The following is an 18463-nucleotide window of genomic DNA, read 5'->3' on the forward strand; positions in this document are numbered from 1 at the left end:
GAGGGAGGTCAGGTGGGCTCAGAATGGGTCTATGATGAGCATGTGCACAATGTAGCATTTTGCTAGCCTACTGAACTAGCGGGATGGAATTGTTCCCTGAAGTACCCAGGGAATTCAAGGAAACCCAGGATTAAGGGGCCACTTAGTGGAGTGAAAGGGGTTGGTTTGCAGTTTTGGATATAGGCATCCACATCTATTTCTTGGATTTTGTCTAGGTCTCGCAGTCCTTTATGGAATTACCAGTATAGAGTTGTGAGAGATGGACTTCCACTGAGACTGTGTAATAGAGAACTGGCCAAAAAATAAATGTGGGGTAACTGCTCCGAGGTGAGCATCATCCCAGTGGTCAAGTCACTTAAACTAAGTAGGTAGATTGAGCTTCAGGTGTCTGCTTTATATTTTAGTCTGTAGAATATTATTACTGGGTTATGCTTTTGTCTAGTGAGTGATTCGAAGGTACATATCAGCAAGCACCAACAAGGTATTACAGATACCTTGTTTGCAGCCTGTAGTCTTCGTAGTTTCTATTTAGATATGTTTGTGTCATAAATGTTCTAGCAGATTTATGAAAACGCTTTGTCCTTTCTAAATTGTAACTATGAACTAAGAAGTTAAAACATGTAGGCTATATATCCTAATAAATCAAGAGGTTCAGAGGAAAAGACACTGTAAGTAGGTTAGTTAGAAATGAATTGACGTGAAAGTCCAGTACTTCTATATCCAGAAATTTAGGTATGGGAATACCCAGGTGATTTATAGTCTCTAGGAACAGTATTAGCATATGAAACAAAGAACATTCTCTTGACCACATTATCTCTCTGAGATTAAACCAATACAAATTTAATCTAGAAACATCATTAAATGTTGTCTTTTCAAGGTAAATAACCTTTTCTATAGATGGTATTTACTCTTTGAGAAGGGGAGGAATTCAGAAGAGTCTTTAGTAAATTATTTACAGTATGATCTAATTGCAAGCATAAATCTGTTACTACTATAAACTGTGTATTTTCATTTCTGTGAAAGCAGAAAGATAATTGTCCATGTGCACAAGCTTTTCCATGCAGTGATAAACTACCTAGGCGTTTTCTGACATATATTCTGTGTCATAGGTTGTCTGTTGAGTCAGTGTAGATCCAGCATAATCAAATCCATGTTGGTTTGTGCCGCAGAAAAATCCCTTTACAGATAAGACTGTTGGGCAGTTGTGGCTTAGTATTTTAGCTTTTGTACTCTGTAACTTTTTAAAGTTTGGAAAGCATAGTATATGAATCAGAGAACACACAGAAAGTTTGCCCATATGCAATCAGTTTTCATTATATTCTGCAGCTAAAGAATAAGAGTAGTACTATGTAGTTGAAGACTATCTCCTAATATGCAGATGTATTGTGTATTAAAAGGTAATTACCTGAATAATCCAATAACAGCCACCATTCCAGTATGAAAACAGGCATTGTCTTTAAAGTATTAATTTCTGCCTCTAAACTATAATTTAACCTGTACACATTAACTGCTGATGGTGAATTAAACTAACAAGGTAATTAGTGGATACTCTTTAAGAGTGATGTTTACTCTGATTATACCAATGAAAGGACGATTTGTGACGGTTGTGTACAATGCTTACACTCAAGGCTACGCTTGAAAGAAGGATGGAGAATTTGATAGTGGTCTAGTTGCTCCTGTTTCACTTTGAGATGTCAGTTTTGTAAAATCCAAACCACAAAATATTCCCTTCTCTCTCATCTGTCATCTGCTTCCTCATATTCGTGCTATTAGTGCTTTCTTTTGTGTGATGATGGAGAACGGCGTGAATACATGTCCTTCTTCCAGGTATTGAATTTACCTTCTAGTAAGTACTGGACGTAATAATTGCTCACCTGAGACTATTTGTCTTTCAGAGAGTTTAAAAAAATGGTTGCAGAATAAGAGGACATATCTTGTTATTTCTTTGTAGCAATGGCAGTTAATATCTAAAATAAGGACGTGTGTAGCTATTGTGGAATTCCAAGGGATTCATAAATATCTTTACCACCAATCATTTTGAAAAACATTCCTTTCCATTTTTATAGTGTGGGCTTGTTTGGCTGACACTTTAGGACATGGAAGAGTCTTTAGCTTACACTACCCTTGCCAGAATCAGAGGAACTTGAACACTTGATTTCAAATAATCTTGGAAAAAATGCAGGCTGTTTGGAAAATGTACTGAACACAAAAGTCCATCTTTCCTCAGCTGATGTGTGTGCAGGATCATGGTAATATCTGTTCTGAACCATTTAGGTAAGAGACAGATATGCTAATTTTGGAAATTACTGAAGAAAAAGCCTAGAGAGAAACAAAGCACAGAACTACTTGGGATTACTGCATCAGAAAGACTTTTTTTAAAAAAAAAAAAAAAAAAAAACAAGAAAAAAACCCCACAAAAAATAAATCCAACCAGATTTGAATGAAAACACCACAGTGCAGAAAGGTTTGCTTTGTTCTTTGCAGACTATCTTCCTCCAAGGAAGTGGGGGAATTTTATTTTACCACCTGCCAAGCAGGGGACTCAAGGAACTGATTATATCTAATAAAGGCAAGGTGAGCCAAACTGTTGCACGCTGGCAGTTGGTCCAGCAGGAGCTATGGCAAAATAGGGACTCTTGTTTTTCCAGCCACTTGGTAATTCAGGGTACTTCCTGACAATAGCTCTATCTGTTGATATCCTGCTGAGTTCTGAAGAACACCGGAAATAAGCAGGCAAACATTTTGGATATTCCTGAAATAAATGAAAATAAGTCTTCATAGGCTGAATTATACAAAAAGATAGTGTACTGGGTCTGTTTGAAAAATATAAGGTCAAGTATGCACAAATGCTTGTTGACAGACTGACTAAATATATATACACTTGCCCATACCTGTTTTATACAACCTTATTTCAAATACATTCTTTGTATCAAATAGATTAAAGATTCATCCTCAGCAAAACGCTGTCTTTTTTTTAGGTTAATTCATATAAATGTATGGTATAGCAGACATTACATAGCTTGCTCCCTTAATAGCAAGAGCAAAGGCCAGTAAATTAGGAATGAGATAAATAGATATTTTTTAGAAGCAAAACCCACATCTTTAGTTAAATGTCTTTTAAACAGATATGAATATTTGTGCTTCTATATTAATTTTATGAAAATATTATCAACAAGCTCTTGAAAGAGTCATTGTTAATCAAGAGATGTCACCTGGGTGTTTGTTGGGTGATAAAAGAATAATGAAATAATCGGGCTTACCCAGGTGGACTTCTAACAGGGAGACAGGAAGAGCTTTAGCTCTCCTCCTGTCCCCATTAGCAGACATATGGCTACAAGATGCAGCCACAAGGTTATACAGCTCCCTTTACCCCAGTTAGAGATCTCTCAGTTTTGTTCGTTGTCTAAATAATGATATACAAGCTTACGACTCTTAGAACTACATTTTTGTCTAAAGATTTTTTTTTTAGGTAGTCCAGGTTGGCTTTTTAATACACTTCTAATCAGGACATGTAGTCTCTTGGATTAATTTCTCCACTCTTTATGAGCTTAATGTCAAGTCTAAAATTAATTAATTAATTTTTGGAGTTGCGATGAAGAGGAGGCATTCCATGTCATTGAACGCATATAAGATCCTGAAACTGTTTTGCAATATTAAGACAAATTACAAGCATACCTGCTCTTCACCATGGAGTGCTTACAGTTACTTCTAGAACCCTGCCTTTGATGAGAGTGAAGAAAAGTTTTCATGTATATTATATGGCACTTCCCTTAAGGAAGTGTAACTGAATATCACTGCTGGAATCTCTATTTAGAAATATATGACTGTGTTGTGATCTTTCAGCTGTCAAGTTTGGCTTCGTAACTCAGCCAGTATTGGTTTGCTGTAAATCTGGAGCTCCTGAACTCAGTGCTACCTGCTAGGACTCTCACTAAGGGTTACCATATGATTTCTTTCATTATCGTTGGATTGCCTGGTTTTGTAATACTGTTATCATTTTTAATTAGCTTCAAGGCTTCTGCTTATTTTTCTTTTGTGAAACAGATTCTGAAGAAACAATTTTTGCAGTATTTTTAACTGAATAATTACTAGTATTTATCCATCATCTCATTGGTTATGTATTTCTTAGGATTGTTCTTGAGAAATTTTTTAATCCTATGAGGTACTATAGTATAAGCTTGAATTCCTGTGAGAATAAATGTGGTTCACTTGTGGTAGGAAAAGATGCTCACAAGGTGACAGCAGCTATTAAGAAACAAAAGCGTTCAGAAGAGAAGCTCTAAGAAAAAGTAAGGAAGAATCTCTCACACTACTAAGTAGTGCTTTATGCTTGCTAAGACTATGCCTGGTCTTTCATAGGAGTATAAGACTAGAAGGACCTTTTTGGTCATAAAATTGTTTCAGATGACAATGTCATAAACTCCCTTTGATAGATTGGTAAGGTCTTGACTTGGAACTAGTTTTAACCTACATAATGCCATTAAAGAGCTGTTGAATTCCCCATTTCTCTTCTGGCTGGAAGACTCCTTTTACTTTCTACCTTATATTTATTCCTACATTTATATACCTAAATTATTCTCACCAATGTTGCCCATTAGCTTTGTTAGCTCTCCTTGCCCCCCAGTGTTTGCTTTGTATAAATATTTCAGGAAGGCAATCAACTGTGTTCTCAACCCTCATTCTTTGAGGAAACAAGACAAACTTTCTTAGGGTATTTGTCATCAAAATACCTTAATGAACTAGTATTAGGAGCTGCTAGTTATGACTAAATGAAGTCCATGTACGTTAATTTGTATTTCTTCTTGGCAAGGAAATTAAGCCTCTGTGGCACTGACTGACTGTTTCACTAACCTGCTTTAGTTACCAAAGCTAGCATTTTTAGCTAGCTCTGGAATCTCTGCACCAGAGCACAGTTTCAGGAACACTTGTGTCGTGGTCCAGAAACATAACTTAATTTGGAACAGCCATGAGTCTGGGCTAGCAGAGTGATGAAAGAAAGAAAGAAATGATGACCTGAGAGGCTACCTTTATTCTAATAAATTTAGTGTCAGTAATGTTCCTGGTTGCTGGCACTCAAAATTTGGGTTGGTAAATTGATGTCTGTCATGGTCGCAGCTCCAGACCGAACAGTTCCTGGGCACAGTTCGTGAATTAGCATAGTCCAGGGATTATTCCCACCAGGTTGCTGGATGCAGCCCATGTTTGGATGGTAAGACAGTTTTAAAGCATGGATATGTGGTATTGCTTTCCAGTTAGCCCCAGTGCTGCAGAATATTTATGGTCAGATTTAATTTCTTAATATTTTCATAGTCAGCGTCTCCTTTCACGTGGTTGATTTTTTTTCCTCTATTCAATATTCTGGTAGCCTACCACCACAAAATTCATGTTTCTTGAACACAGTAACCAAATTATGGTTAACTATCCCAGATAAAATCCCACCAGTATATAGTATGGCAGTACTAATATTGTCCTGTCATCATGAATAGCTCACTTGACACATGCTGAAATTGCATTTGTTTTTCCACAGCCAAACCACACTGTTTCCTATCTGTTCTGTGATCAATTATTACATCTTTTCTCTGCTTCTAATTCCTTATACCCTACTTTATAAAAAAATCTATACTTCAGTAATTCTTATTTGCAAATAAAATAGTTTGCAGAAAAGCAACGGTCTATTGTTCTTTAGACTCTGTGAAAGGGTTTATTTCTCAAGCTGTACAGCACGTAGGGATAGGTTCACAATTACTACAGTCTGGAGGGGAGAAATGGTGTCAGGGTGCTATCTAATTTTTTTCCTCTCTGCTGTGTTGGAGAAGAGTTTGTGAAACAGCTTGGAAGACAAGCTCCAAGATCTGTGTATATTGCATTTCTGTTTCCCTTTTCTGTCCTATTATTATACGCACTTTAGAATTAGGCAGCGTTTTATATTTGCTTGAAAACATCGTGAAATCAGCTGTAATTGTATCCTCAGATTATGTCTCCAGTGTTGTCCTAGGGCTATTTAGCTTGGTATGTCATTAATGGTAAAGTTCATTACTCTTATTTAAATTTCTGTAAAGCTAACAGATTAAATCATTGTACTGAAGAAGCATCATTGTTTAAATCAGACTTGTTTGCGTTAGGCAAAAAGCACTAATTCTAGATTGAGATTTTCATCCCTCTCTCAATAAACTTCACTTGTGAAACATGTCTGTTTCTTAACGAATGATTGTAGAAACTGTTACATTTTTGCATAACAAAAGCATTGTACTACAGGGTACGCCTCAAAAGATTCTAACAGGGAACACTTGAAAATTGTGGCTTTTGCAAATACAATGTGCATGATAGTTGTAATAATTTTTGGTTTGCCTTTGGAATACCTGTGTTAGGTAGCTCTACCTCCACAAATGAGGATTTAGATATATATATATACGCGTATTTATATTTGAACTTGTCTGTTGAGATACGGGAGACAGATCTAGATTTTGGCTTGTGATGTTTAATTATTGGAGTATGGTTTTTTTCAAAGAGCATTCATGCAGTGGTTTAATTAGCTACCACTTTCTCCACCTACTCCCTTCTACTCCCTTGTCCCGTCCCTCCCCCCTGAAAAATAACTACTGTAAATGCTGAAATATAGTAAAGGGAGGCTGTTCAATTTGCCTTCTCAGAGTCAGAGTTTTAAAACATTTTAAGCTCTGAGTTCAACGCCTCGTGGTTGTTGGTCCGGAGTATTTTAACAGTTTTACTGTTGCAGCAAAGCAATTCCTGTCTGTTCTGAAAGCTCTCTTGCCATAGTTGATATTAATGAAATTTAACACTTGTCTTGCTTTGCACTCTGACAGACTGTCTATATGGCAGCTTATGGAAATTTCACATTGTAGTTTACAGTCCCTTCGAGAAGTGCAGCTGTGACATTTGTTTAGACTAGCAGATAATAAGGCAGAGGGAATAAAGTCTTCAGGAAGCATAATGGCTTTTGTTTTTAGAAGAGGTAAACAATAGCTTTAAATAAACCAGGTTGTTAACTACAAGTTTAACCAGACAGCTTAATTTTATGTGACATTGGAAGCTTATTATTATTGCACATTAAATGCTTTCTTAGCATTCTAGAATAAATGAAAGATAAAGTTTTAGAATTGTCACCGCCACATCTAACACACAAACTAGTGAAAAAGCAAGCCCTCAGGAGGCTGGGCAGTCCTCTGTTGTTTTGTGGTGTCTGATAACATTTAGCATGGCTAATTTCATGGAAGAGCTATCTCCAAATAGTCATCTCCTTCTGGAGTGACTTTGATAAAATGCTACATTTTATGAGCACAATCCAGAGCTTAATAAAATGTTTCCATTTGTTTCATTTAACTCAATTCACTTTAACTTTAGTGTAAAGCTAAATCTTGATGAAATCAAGAATGCAAAGGCAATTCATTCTTCACTTGTACTTTTGCCTTTAATTCAGTGTAATCATGCACATAATGGAAATTTAAGCTGCAAGAAGTGTTTTTAGTGAAGATTGAAAGAGATGGGATATGAAGTCTCTCATCCTTCTCTGCAGAACCCATTTGTTGAAGACCCTTATATATAGCATGACCGTTTTCTTCCTCTCTTGATTGCCCTACCAAGATATTTAAAAGTCTGCTGCTTATTTTTTTCTGGACTACGTAGATGCAGTTTGATGTAGTGTGACATCTCCTCCCTTCTTCCCCTGCTTGTTTTTCCTCAGCAAACTGTACATTCTTGTAACAATATTATAGCTCCATGTTTTTGTTCTGTTAATATCTGAGATGGCAGTTACATCATGGTTTGATTATACATTAAGAACTCTGTTTCCTTCTGTTTCACTTTGCTGGTATTTGTCTAAAGGCTGCTCTGAAGAGCCATCTATTTCTTTACGAAGTTATGAGACTACTGACAAGTCCGAGATGGGTAATTATTTGATACTCTGCTACAGCTACCCATATCATCTCTTAAAATGTATTGTGTTCCTTCTTAACTATTTGAAACCTCTTACAGAAAAGCTTGAAAAGTAGAGGTGATATGTGAAGAAAGAACTCTAAGAGCATTCATTTGCATTTGATCCCTGACATAATTGTTTAATATAAAGGGCTTCTGAGAAATTTTATATCATCCCAATTTGTATAGACCCCTTAATCTGTTTACATTTATTTGTTCTTTCAGTGATGTTCACACTGTTGCCGTTCACACTGGCACCTGAAGCTGGGAGTTAGTTACCCTGACTTCCTTTTATTCTGTACTTGTAGACCTGAAGACCCTAAAATAAGAATGCCCTCTAGTTAATTAATACCTTCAGCAGTCACATAACTCAGAAATAAATATCACTTGTCCATGTAATTCACTATGTAAGAGAGACTGTGGATGTGAGAAGAAAGCCCTTTTTTTGTTCCTGCAGTAGAGGAGAGAAAAGGTGAAGATTGCAGAGTAGGATGTGCTCTTTCAAGCACCTTCATCAATGTCAGGGACTTTCTGTTCTAACTGACAGATATCCAGAATTGTGCATTTTTAAAGAAAAATCTCTTGGTGACCTTTTTTGTCAAGAGCACTGAAAATAAGTACTATCTAATATATCTCTTCAATATCCGATATCAGGGACATCAACATGTAGGTAAATATCTTACTAAAGATAATGGATCACTTTACTCACAAATGAATCTTTCAATAAATTGTTACTGGTGATAGCTATAATTTATGACATGACCTTGTTGCAGTTTCTTTATCTGATTCCCTGCTTACTTTAAAATGTAGCAACAGAAGACTTCTGTCCCACAGAACAAACTGCAAAGACAAGTCTTCTGTAAAATACATGAAAGCTAGATGTCATGCCCTTTAAAAGAAGGTTGAGGATTAATGAAATAAATTTTCATACAATGGACTATAGCGGTTACTCAGACAAAATAAATTATTTTATGATTAATCACTGGAAGAACTCTTAAAATCCTGAAGTGCTTCTGGAGTCTTGCAAAAGAGTTTTATAGGGCTTATAAAGCTTTTCCTGGTGCTAAATAGATATAAAACAAATTAAAATGCAGTTTGGTAGGGTGCTATACAAAGAGGGAAAAGAGACACGATGAAAATGCTGCAGAGCTGGCTGTAGTATAGGAAGAATGACATCAAGCTGACAGTGCTGTAGTCTTGCATTTAAAAAAAATCTAACACAACTAAAAGCTTTTATAAAAACCTCTAAACTAAATAAAACACGTATTAAAGCTCCCTGAGTGGGAGCTTATGACTCTCTCCCCTCTGTGTTTAAGTACGTGACCCCTATACTTACATGGGAGATCCATGCCAGAGATTTTCCAACATATGCAGTGGCCACTGGAAGACAGCTCTGCCTTTCCCGATGCCAGAGTGGGATTAAATATACATGAAATGGGGACCCTGTGTATTACCCTTTAGATTCTTCACATCTCCTCCTCCTCATCTAGTGTACTACATAAGATATCCCGATGCCCTAATTTGTTGATTCATTTATTCATGCATATCCTTGTCTGAGGAGTTTCTTTGTGTTATTCTGTAACTTTATATCTCACTTACGCAAACCAGGTTATGATAAAAATGCAAATACAAGCATTTGACATAACATCTGAATCAGACATGAGAAGTATTTAGAAGTGACATAAATAAAGAAATAGAAGAATGACTTAATGTATACTTAGGTTACATCAGAAAGGTCTATCTTTCTGTTAGCTGTTTCCACTACTGTTTCCCTTCTGACAAAACGTTTGTCTGCATTTCAGTCTTTATAGGTGCTTGTTTCCTTTTTTTTTTTTTTTTTAGAAAAGCGTCTTAGCTTTATTTCCCTTCTTCTGTGGAGTCTAGACAAATTTGATTTTTCATGCTGATGTGTCTATGCTCTTTTTATGAGGAAGACAGTCTAGCTACTTTTTGTTTAGAACAGTTGTGTAAATGATTCATAGTTATAAAAGGCATATATATGTATGGTTATACATGTGGTTCTCACTGGACATTCTCTATCAAACTATACATTAAAACTGTGTATGATAAATATATCTTGATGGGCTAATTGCATGTACCTTATGCCTGGCTCTTGATTGACAGGTGAGGCAAAAGTAGTGATCTATTTTGATATGACAGTGGCTTCAGGGAAACTATTTGTTTCCTAGCCTCTTCCTTTTCTGTATTTTGTAACAGAGATTAGCCAGGCAAAAGTTGTTCCAAGATCGCTTCCACATGTTACCTTAAAAATGTCTGAGACAACTTATGCCTGAGCCTTGTCAGCATTTTCCATTAGTCATGGAATAGCAGCTTTCAAAAAAATTGCTTATTCTTGTGCATTGCATTAACAGTTAGCAGACGAGGTTATGTGTAGCCAATCTTTTCCGTATGTTTAAGATTCACACATACATTGTGGTAAATATATTCTGCTTGCCTTAGGTATAATAAGGCAAATGTAATTGAAAAAGTAAGCTTTCAAAATTTACCTCCTACGTGATATATCCAGTGGCGATACCACTGTAAAACTGAGCTTTTCTAAAGCTTGCAGTTGTCACTTATTACATAAACTGTATGTACCAGTTTCATGTGCCAACACAAAGTTCCAGGCACAAACTTACAAAATATACAACCCTCATCTGCTATTAAATAGCAACAGGTGATTAAAAATGAGAGATTTATATAGTTCACTGATGAAATTTAAAAAAGCTGTAAAAGCAGTCAGATGAACGAATGTGTATTCACTCATATATTCACTCATTTATTGGACATTAATGACCATCTATAAAATGAATTTAATGGCGCTCCATCTCGTTTCCCACATCAACAACTCACAGCTAGGACTTGGACTAATTGGCAGATGCAGGAGAGCAGCCAAGACCTTGTGGCTGTTATGACCGAGCTTAGCTTGGCTGGAATGTAATGCAGATCAAGGCAACGCATGTCTGCCAGATATTGTGTTTGAGAAGTTTGTTCTGCCTCTTCCTGTACATAAACAGACGAATTCCGTCACCATACAACATTTCCCAGAAATGCTGAAATGTCTTATCGCGTTCTTTTAAGACTGATTTCCTTCCATTTCTACCTGTTCTCAAAGTTTTATTTTAGTATTGCTCAAACTTTATGCCCTGTGGCCTCTGAGGTTTTTTGTGTTCATATATTTCATGCTGTGCGTGCTCATTTCTGTATACTAAAATTTGCATTAATTCTTTCTTTTTAATACTCTGTGCAGTTAAAAATAAATCCATCCAGGTCTCTACTCTGTGTTAAATGTGTTTATAGTTGGTTTATAGTTAAGCTTTTTTTAAATTATAGATATGATTGCCATATTTTTCTTAGGTATAAAGAAGACTTGAGATTTAATTCAGCAGAAATTCCTTGAGACGTCCATTAGACATCATTAACGTATGAAAACATACAGTGAATTTTTGAGAAAATATAGAAAATATTCAAGATACTATCTCTGAAAAAGTAATAAATTGCATATGCCTGATCTTAAGTTTCATATCTGTTACTAAGAAACATAGTATGTTTCTTACTAACAGTTTGATATTATCCTTCTTCACTCTTTTGCTAGAAAATTTTTCTCCATTTTTTTCACTCTAGGAATTAAGCAGCATTCTAGGCATACAGCCCAGTTCTTAGTAGAAGCACCTTTTCAAAGAGTTTGTATATCTCTGCTCTCACTATGTTTGTCAGATTTTCTACAATTTTTGGCTGTAAGTTGTTTTGTTGTCCTCACAGACCTTTCCAGATTGTTTAGTTCTGCTAACTCCTTACAAGAATAATGAGTTCTGTTAACCTGTACACGTCTCCTAGCACTTAAGTCCATTCTTTATTCTACCTAATAGATGTGTATCAAGTAAAGTACTATAAAGTGAAGTACTTGCAAAGCAGTACTAAATGAAGAAAGGTAAAGGACAAACAAATCAGAGATGTGGAAATAGACTGAGACAAGTATGCAGGCAAGAACAAGGATATAGGAGGTGAAATATTGCACATTTGGACATGGCAAGTCAGGAGGAATTTGAAGATGGTGATAATATTGATTATGAACTTGAACAAATAGCATATTTGAGAGAGAGAGAAAGTAATGAGAAAGATGTCATAAAATGGAAAAATATGTTTCATGCTAGAACTAATAACTGCATATATATTTCCTGCAGGACTTCAGAAACTGTGCTATTCCCACAACAAAACCTGCTGCAAATTCTTTCTTCTGTTGAGCTTTTTTCTCTGCATGAATTTCTATTACATTGCATTAACACACTTCCTGTTCTGCTAGACGTACATACAGTACTGGGTGAGCTGAAGTCTGCCTCCATGTCACTGTCTGGGCCCAGCAGCTAAGGCTTTTTTATGGCCATTCAGCTTCCTTTTTCAGATTCAAGTTTATTTGAAAACAATGCATCTCCACTATAGGTCTATTTTACATCATACCACAATTCAGCGCTGAGTATTTTCATGTATTAGATAGCTTGCTTAGTGATTGTAGCTTAAACATTTCTTACACAAGTAAGAAGATAACAATATTTTGGTTGGACTCGATAATCTCAAAGGTCCTTTCCAACCATGAAGATTCTATGATTCTAATATCAATTTTCAATATCGTGGTATTCCATGTTGAGTCTAAAGCCAAAAAAAAACGTTTTAACTTTAAATACGTTCTCACAGTACCCACTAAAACAAATTAGTTATCTCAAATATAAATTTGTTTGTAGAGGAAACAAACTGAAGAAGAAAGTCCACTGAGGATTTCTAATATGGCTGCTGCATTTCTGAGAAATTGCCTGCCCCCCTCCCTCCCCTATTTTGTAACTCAAAGGAATAAATAGTCTTCACCTCAGACTGCAGGAATGCCACTCGTATTACAGAAGGAATCATGCATCCTAGGTAGAAACTAATAATTGTAAATACAAACAGAAAAAAAAATCATGATTAGAAAAAAAAGGAATAGTTTTGATAAATGACTTCTGTGTGTTCAAGCACTTGTGATTTATATGGAAATTTCATACTTTTTTTATTCTGGATTCTTGAATGTAGTACGTATATTTACAGATATACAGAGTAGTAGATGTAATGACTCTCTGTCAAGTGCTCACATTTCCCACTCTGACACACTAGGAGGAGTTGACTGACTGTTTTGGTTTTAGCATTATGTTAAAAGAAATATTTGACATAAAGCTCTGAAATTTTAATAGCTTCTCATGTATTTCATGACTAACCAAAGATCAGGAAATGCTAAGGGACTGTTGTGATTGCCATGATCGCATGATGCATGTACATCTGCGCCGGTAACTGTGTTAGGCAAGGTTTTATTGTGATTGCTTACAATGGAAACACAGAAACTTCCTCCTGACACTGCCTATCATGATTATAGTAATAAGTCTATTTCTGGTTTTCCCATTCAGCCCTTTGAAGTTGAAGGTTTGGATAATGCAAAAACATCCTTAAAATCCTAGTAGTGGTTCTCGCTGTGCACATAATCAAGTTCATTCTAGTGTTTTCTTTCACTGTTAAAGCTTCTGTAGAACCACCAGCAAGACTCTCCTCTTGTGTCTTCCTCAGTACCATGATCTGATGAGTATGTATGTTCCTCTACAGATTTCTATGACTTCTTAACCACTGTGTTCTTTCTATTATAGTCCTTTCTTAGATAAATGAGCAGCTAACGTACTCATGCTCTGCTGACCCCTTGGCTCTCAGTTGTCTCTAGCCTCAGACTTAGGTAAACCTGCAAGTAAACTCTATTACTGTACTCCTATCTCTTGCCTTCTCCAGGCCTCTAGTTCAAATTATGCAGTATTAGGAAAGCAGTATTACATTTTGTATTGTTTCCCTAGTTTCAGCATTCTTCAGTCTTGGTTCTTCATATCAGAAAGGTCCTCAGGTAAGACCTACTCTCTTATCAGATTCTCTTTTCCCTCCTGATTCTGGATAAATACTTTCTCAGTTGTATATGTAGCTTTCTGCCAGGTTCTTCAGGAAATTCCTGCAGACTTTATTCCAGAGGTTGCTTCAGGAAATCCTTAATTCCTAATTCTGCACTTAGTAGCTCCAATTGCCACTTTGTCCTCTGATTCAGGTACATTTGGGAGTCTCAACCTACTTTATTCAAAAGAGCTGTGAACTTTTGACCTGGCATAATTAAGTTGGCAAATAGTAAGAGTCTCCAACTAACAGAATGATTGACTTAAGTGGGAAGAGTCTTGATTTCAGATGGAAAACAGTATATTATCCAGTTGTTCATGTTCCTCAGCCTAAAAGGAGCAGTGAAAATTCCTTTTTATCTTTGAGCAATTAGTAGCATTCAAAGGAATAATGTGAGCTTCTACAAAACCAAAGACTATTTGCCCAATGAAGGTTTGAAATCATATTCAATTTTATTTCTCCTCTTCAAAAAATCTGTACTGTCATAAGGACTTGCTTAAAGCTGATTGCACTCAAGGTCTACCTGTTTATCATTCAGAGTGCCTAATTATACCAGCACTGTGCATAGGCTTGGCTAAAATCAGTGTATGAGCTGAGCAAGCAAAGATTTGTGTCTCTGCTGATTTTCTAGGTGTTTGAATATCATAATAATGGTGGAAGATCCTTATTCAAGAAGATACACAGAAACATGCCATTTTTTCAAAGCTCATCAGCCAAAATTTTCATGACAAAGCATCTTTCATGGCGAAAAATTTTTATAACAAAACATAGCAAACTTTGCTTTTAAAAATACAACCAAATCATCATGAACAGTGTTATGAGGAGACTTATTCACAAATAGTGCATATGTCATCAAGTGTCTCTGATAGCAATTCATCTCCATGTTCCAAATACAATTTCTGTAGTTATTTCTTTTCAGAGTGTGAGTAGGTGATCGAGATTTCCCCCGATGCATTTCCATTTAAACCAAATGATCATTATTCTTCAGTGCTGTCAGTTGTCAATAATGTCAGTGTTCTCTCTGAAGCTACATTTGGATAAGGAAAGGCATAGGTGGCAGCTGCTTCACGATTGTAGAGTCCTAGCTTTTTGTTTGGAAATTGCTAAATCCATTAGCCCTTTCAAAGGACTATTTACATCAGTTGGTGAGTAAATGGGAACCAGGAAGGATGATACTTTGCTGGGAGTAAACTAGCTACACTCTCTAGTAAAGAAACAGCCAGTGCTGCTGTTTTGTGAAGCATCTCTATTGTGGAGCTCTGTAAGACATATGGAGAGATTCAGTGCATGCTTTTATCAGTCATTATTCTTGTTAAAAGGTTAGATATCCTATTAGTGAAGCCCTGATATAACCTTTGTTTAAATAAGCTTTAGGTCAGATATATGCTTTGAGTCTCTATATACGTTACGTCTTGAAGAAATGCTATTGCTGAAAAGATTTAATTTTTCTCATCAGTCAATATTGAATCCTCTTCAGCCTAAAGAACTAATAACATAGTTGTAGGACTTTTCCTAGCCAATAACTTGATTAAAAAGAAAAGGAAAGGAGAAGATGAAGATTAAAGTAAGGAGTTTCATTTACTATGGACTATCACAACCAAAATTTGCAAAAAAGTTGTGCATTCCTGGCCGAACACAAAAGCCATTAAGTGCTTCTGTTCATATTTTACAAGTCTGTAGTTATTAAATGCCTATTGACATTTTCTGTGGGGATAATGAATTATTTTTAACTGAAAATGTATGATGTTTGTTTCTTTGTTTAGGAAGGGGATTCCAAGTGAACAAGTGAAACACACTGATAGAGAGCAAGCGAAACGTATAGTTTACTCAGTGGTTTACGGAGCAGGTAGGCATTTTTAGAAAAAAAACCCAGCTACAGTAGGTTAATACTTTATACATAATTTATATAAGTAGACTGAATTTCTAAAGGTGAGTAAAAGTTTGTCAGGATTACAGTTTTATTTTTATCAAGGATTATTAAATGATCTACCCAGTATCAAAATTATCAAATCAATACAACCCCATCGACATATGCAAATATTACTCTGATTACCTATTTATTTGCTGCTGATGTAACTGAAGCATTTGTCTTTATCTAAAATGAGTATAATTTTGAGTGAACTTTGCATTCAGTCAGTATATAGACAGAAATAAGAATAACAGCAATGAAAATAAAAGAACTCCAACAGAGTGGCTGAGGTTGGAAGAAACCTCTGGAGGTCACCAGATCGAGCCCCCCTGCTCAAGCAGGGACATCTAGAGCCGGTTGCCCAGGACTGTGTCCAGACAGTTTTTGAATGTCGTCAAGGATGGAGACTCCACAACCTCCCTGGGCAACGCTCGATCACACGCACAGTATGAAAGTGTTTCCTTACTTTACATCTTAATGTTTGCTGCCATTTCTTCACAACTGCAGAAAACCTGCAAAAATCCACGCTGCTACCCATTCTGCCGAAGTCCTGCCTGGGTCCTAGATAAATCAAGACATTCTGCATACTTCCCAAAACTGCCTACCATTTCTTAAATGATGCCCAACTCTACTTATGCTTCATACGTGCTTAGAATTATCTTTTCTGGGTCGACAGATCAGCCTACCTGATGTATCATCAGCTGCAAAGCTCTTGTGAATTTGTTTTAGTGAACAGCTAACTGAACCTTATGTAGGTCTTCTGGAGAAATCCAAAAGCTCTTAGTGCTTGGAAAACTCATTTAGGAAATGAGAGCTCTAGATTGCAGGCTTTATTTAACTTGGAAGAACTTAAAACTACTCTTGAGTTCATGGGTGAGAATGCTTTCTAAACCCTCTTCGCTGTGAGTCAACAGTAGTATTTGAATCAAAGGCAGAGTTGGCCAAGGGCATTCAGTTTATTGTTTAGGGCATTCAACTGAGAAAGGGAGAAAACCACTTCAGTTTCATCTCTCCAGAATATCTATTTTATATATAGGGGTGTGTATAGATTATACACGCACATAGAAGACTATATATACACGTGCATTTTTACATTACGCTGTATTGCATTTTAAACATATGTGTTTAAAATCTAAATTAAAAAGCCCAGCACTAGCTCCCTGCAATGTAAATTCAGACCTTCCCATGCTGAGACCTGGAATCAAATCTCCTATTTCCAGCCTGAATGTTTTCATCACTAGATTGTTTTATAAAATGCGAGCATTAGCACCCCTGACCCATGCAGATGCTACACATTTTCTATCTGTTCCCTTCACTCTGGTTGGAACAGGCAGATACTAGACTCAACGAGCCTGAATCACCACAGGTTGAATGCCCTGTAGTTCTGTACACAGTCAGTGGAGAAAAGGAAATGCCTCAGTTACTGGGGCTAGAGCCTCCCTCAATAGAGCTTACGTCTGTCTACTCATGCTATAAAGAGCTCAGATGATTAGATCAAGCAGATTTTATTGGCACTCCCTCACTTGCTCTGTACCAGGCACTAAAAATTTCAGTGCACCGGTGCTTGATTTAAGTATCTCCACTTACTTGTTTATGCTTTGTCTCCCTCTCTCTCAAATGAGGGCAACTGAAGCACCTGAAAGATAATAAGATGCTTCAGTTCATTGGCAGTGTGATCAGATCCTAATTAAAACAACATGGAGTGCTATCATTAAACTATTTACATGGAAACTGGACTGACAAAACCGAATTATTAGATATCTGAAACTGATGGACTGGATTCCACCCACAGTTTGTGTCCCTTCAAAAAATGGCTAAATTTTCATTAAGGAGACATTTTGATACAACTGAAGAGTGTGAATAATACTTACTTGTTTCACTTCTTTTGGGATTGAAAAATACAGAAGCATTCGCTGAGGAGCTTGCCTGTATTATGCTTACTGGACTCAATGGAAATCTTTCATGCGGTAATCTTTTTTTTTTTTTTCTTTCTGTTTTCTTAGTTTTAGGTTACACTTTGTTCATGTTTTCAAGGTCTTTTCTGTAATCTTGGAGGATAGAAAATAGTATAATAAAAAAAGAAGAGTCTTATGCCTAGGAGTTGGTACTTTAATAAATGCACCAAATATCGAGAGGGATGACAGTATCACAGTCTTTTGCTTGGTTTGGAGCAATTCAATTCACCTGGTTCTTCCTCAATCATCTTTTTAAAACTAAAGCAAAGACAACCTAAACATCTTTAAAATAAGGAATTAATTCCATTCAATGGCAGTATGTTCAAGCCCTGAATTAACACAGAGGGATGTCAAGGTGTTTAAATGAAAAACAGGGAAACTAATGATAAATTCAGTTTGGAAGATAATATTACAGAGTGGAGGACGCCGCAACTCATAGGCTGCTGCTAACAATTCCCCTGGCACAAATAACACAGGCAGAGCACTCGGGGAAGCTTTAGTCCACTGCTCAGCCTTGCTTTGCATGGCCCTATGGGATCAAATGTGATCTAACATGATTACATGGCTGTACATTCCCCTCTTTTTGCTTCCCAGGAACTGGATTTCCCTGCAACCTTTCAGGCTTCTTTACTGACATTGTGGCTTAATTTTCCTACTGTTTTACGCAATACTTTTTTTCTGTATATCAGTAGATTTTAGGTGGATAACATGGACAACC

General features: G+C 36.4%; 1 protein-coding gene across 1 annotated transcript in view; it reads left to right on the plus strand.

Annotated features, from left to right (window-relative positions):
- Positions 1 to 18463, plus strand: part of POLN (DNA polymerase nu) — a 110139-nt gene that overhangs the window by 59103 nt on the left and 32573 nt on the right. The window contains exon 19 of the mRNA XM_054203011.1: positions 15645 to 15727. Within this exon, the coding sequence (XP_054058986.1) occupies positions 15645 to 15727 (83 nt within the window). The remainder of the gene's footprint in view (positions 1 to 15644; positions 15728 to 18463) is intronic.

This window comes from Rissa tridactyla, chromosome 5, assembly GCF_028500815.1.
Source record: "Rissa tridactyla isolate bRisTri1 chromosome 5, bRisTri1.patW.cur.20221130, whole genome shotgun sequence".
NCBI classification, from domain to species: Eukaryota; Metazoa; Chordata; class Aves; order Charadriiformes; family Laridae; genus Rissa; species Rissa tridactyla.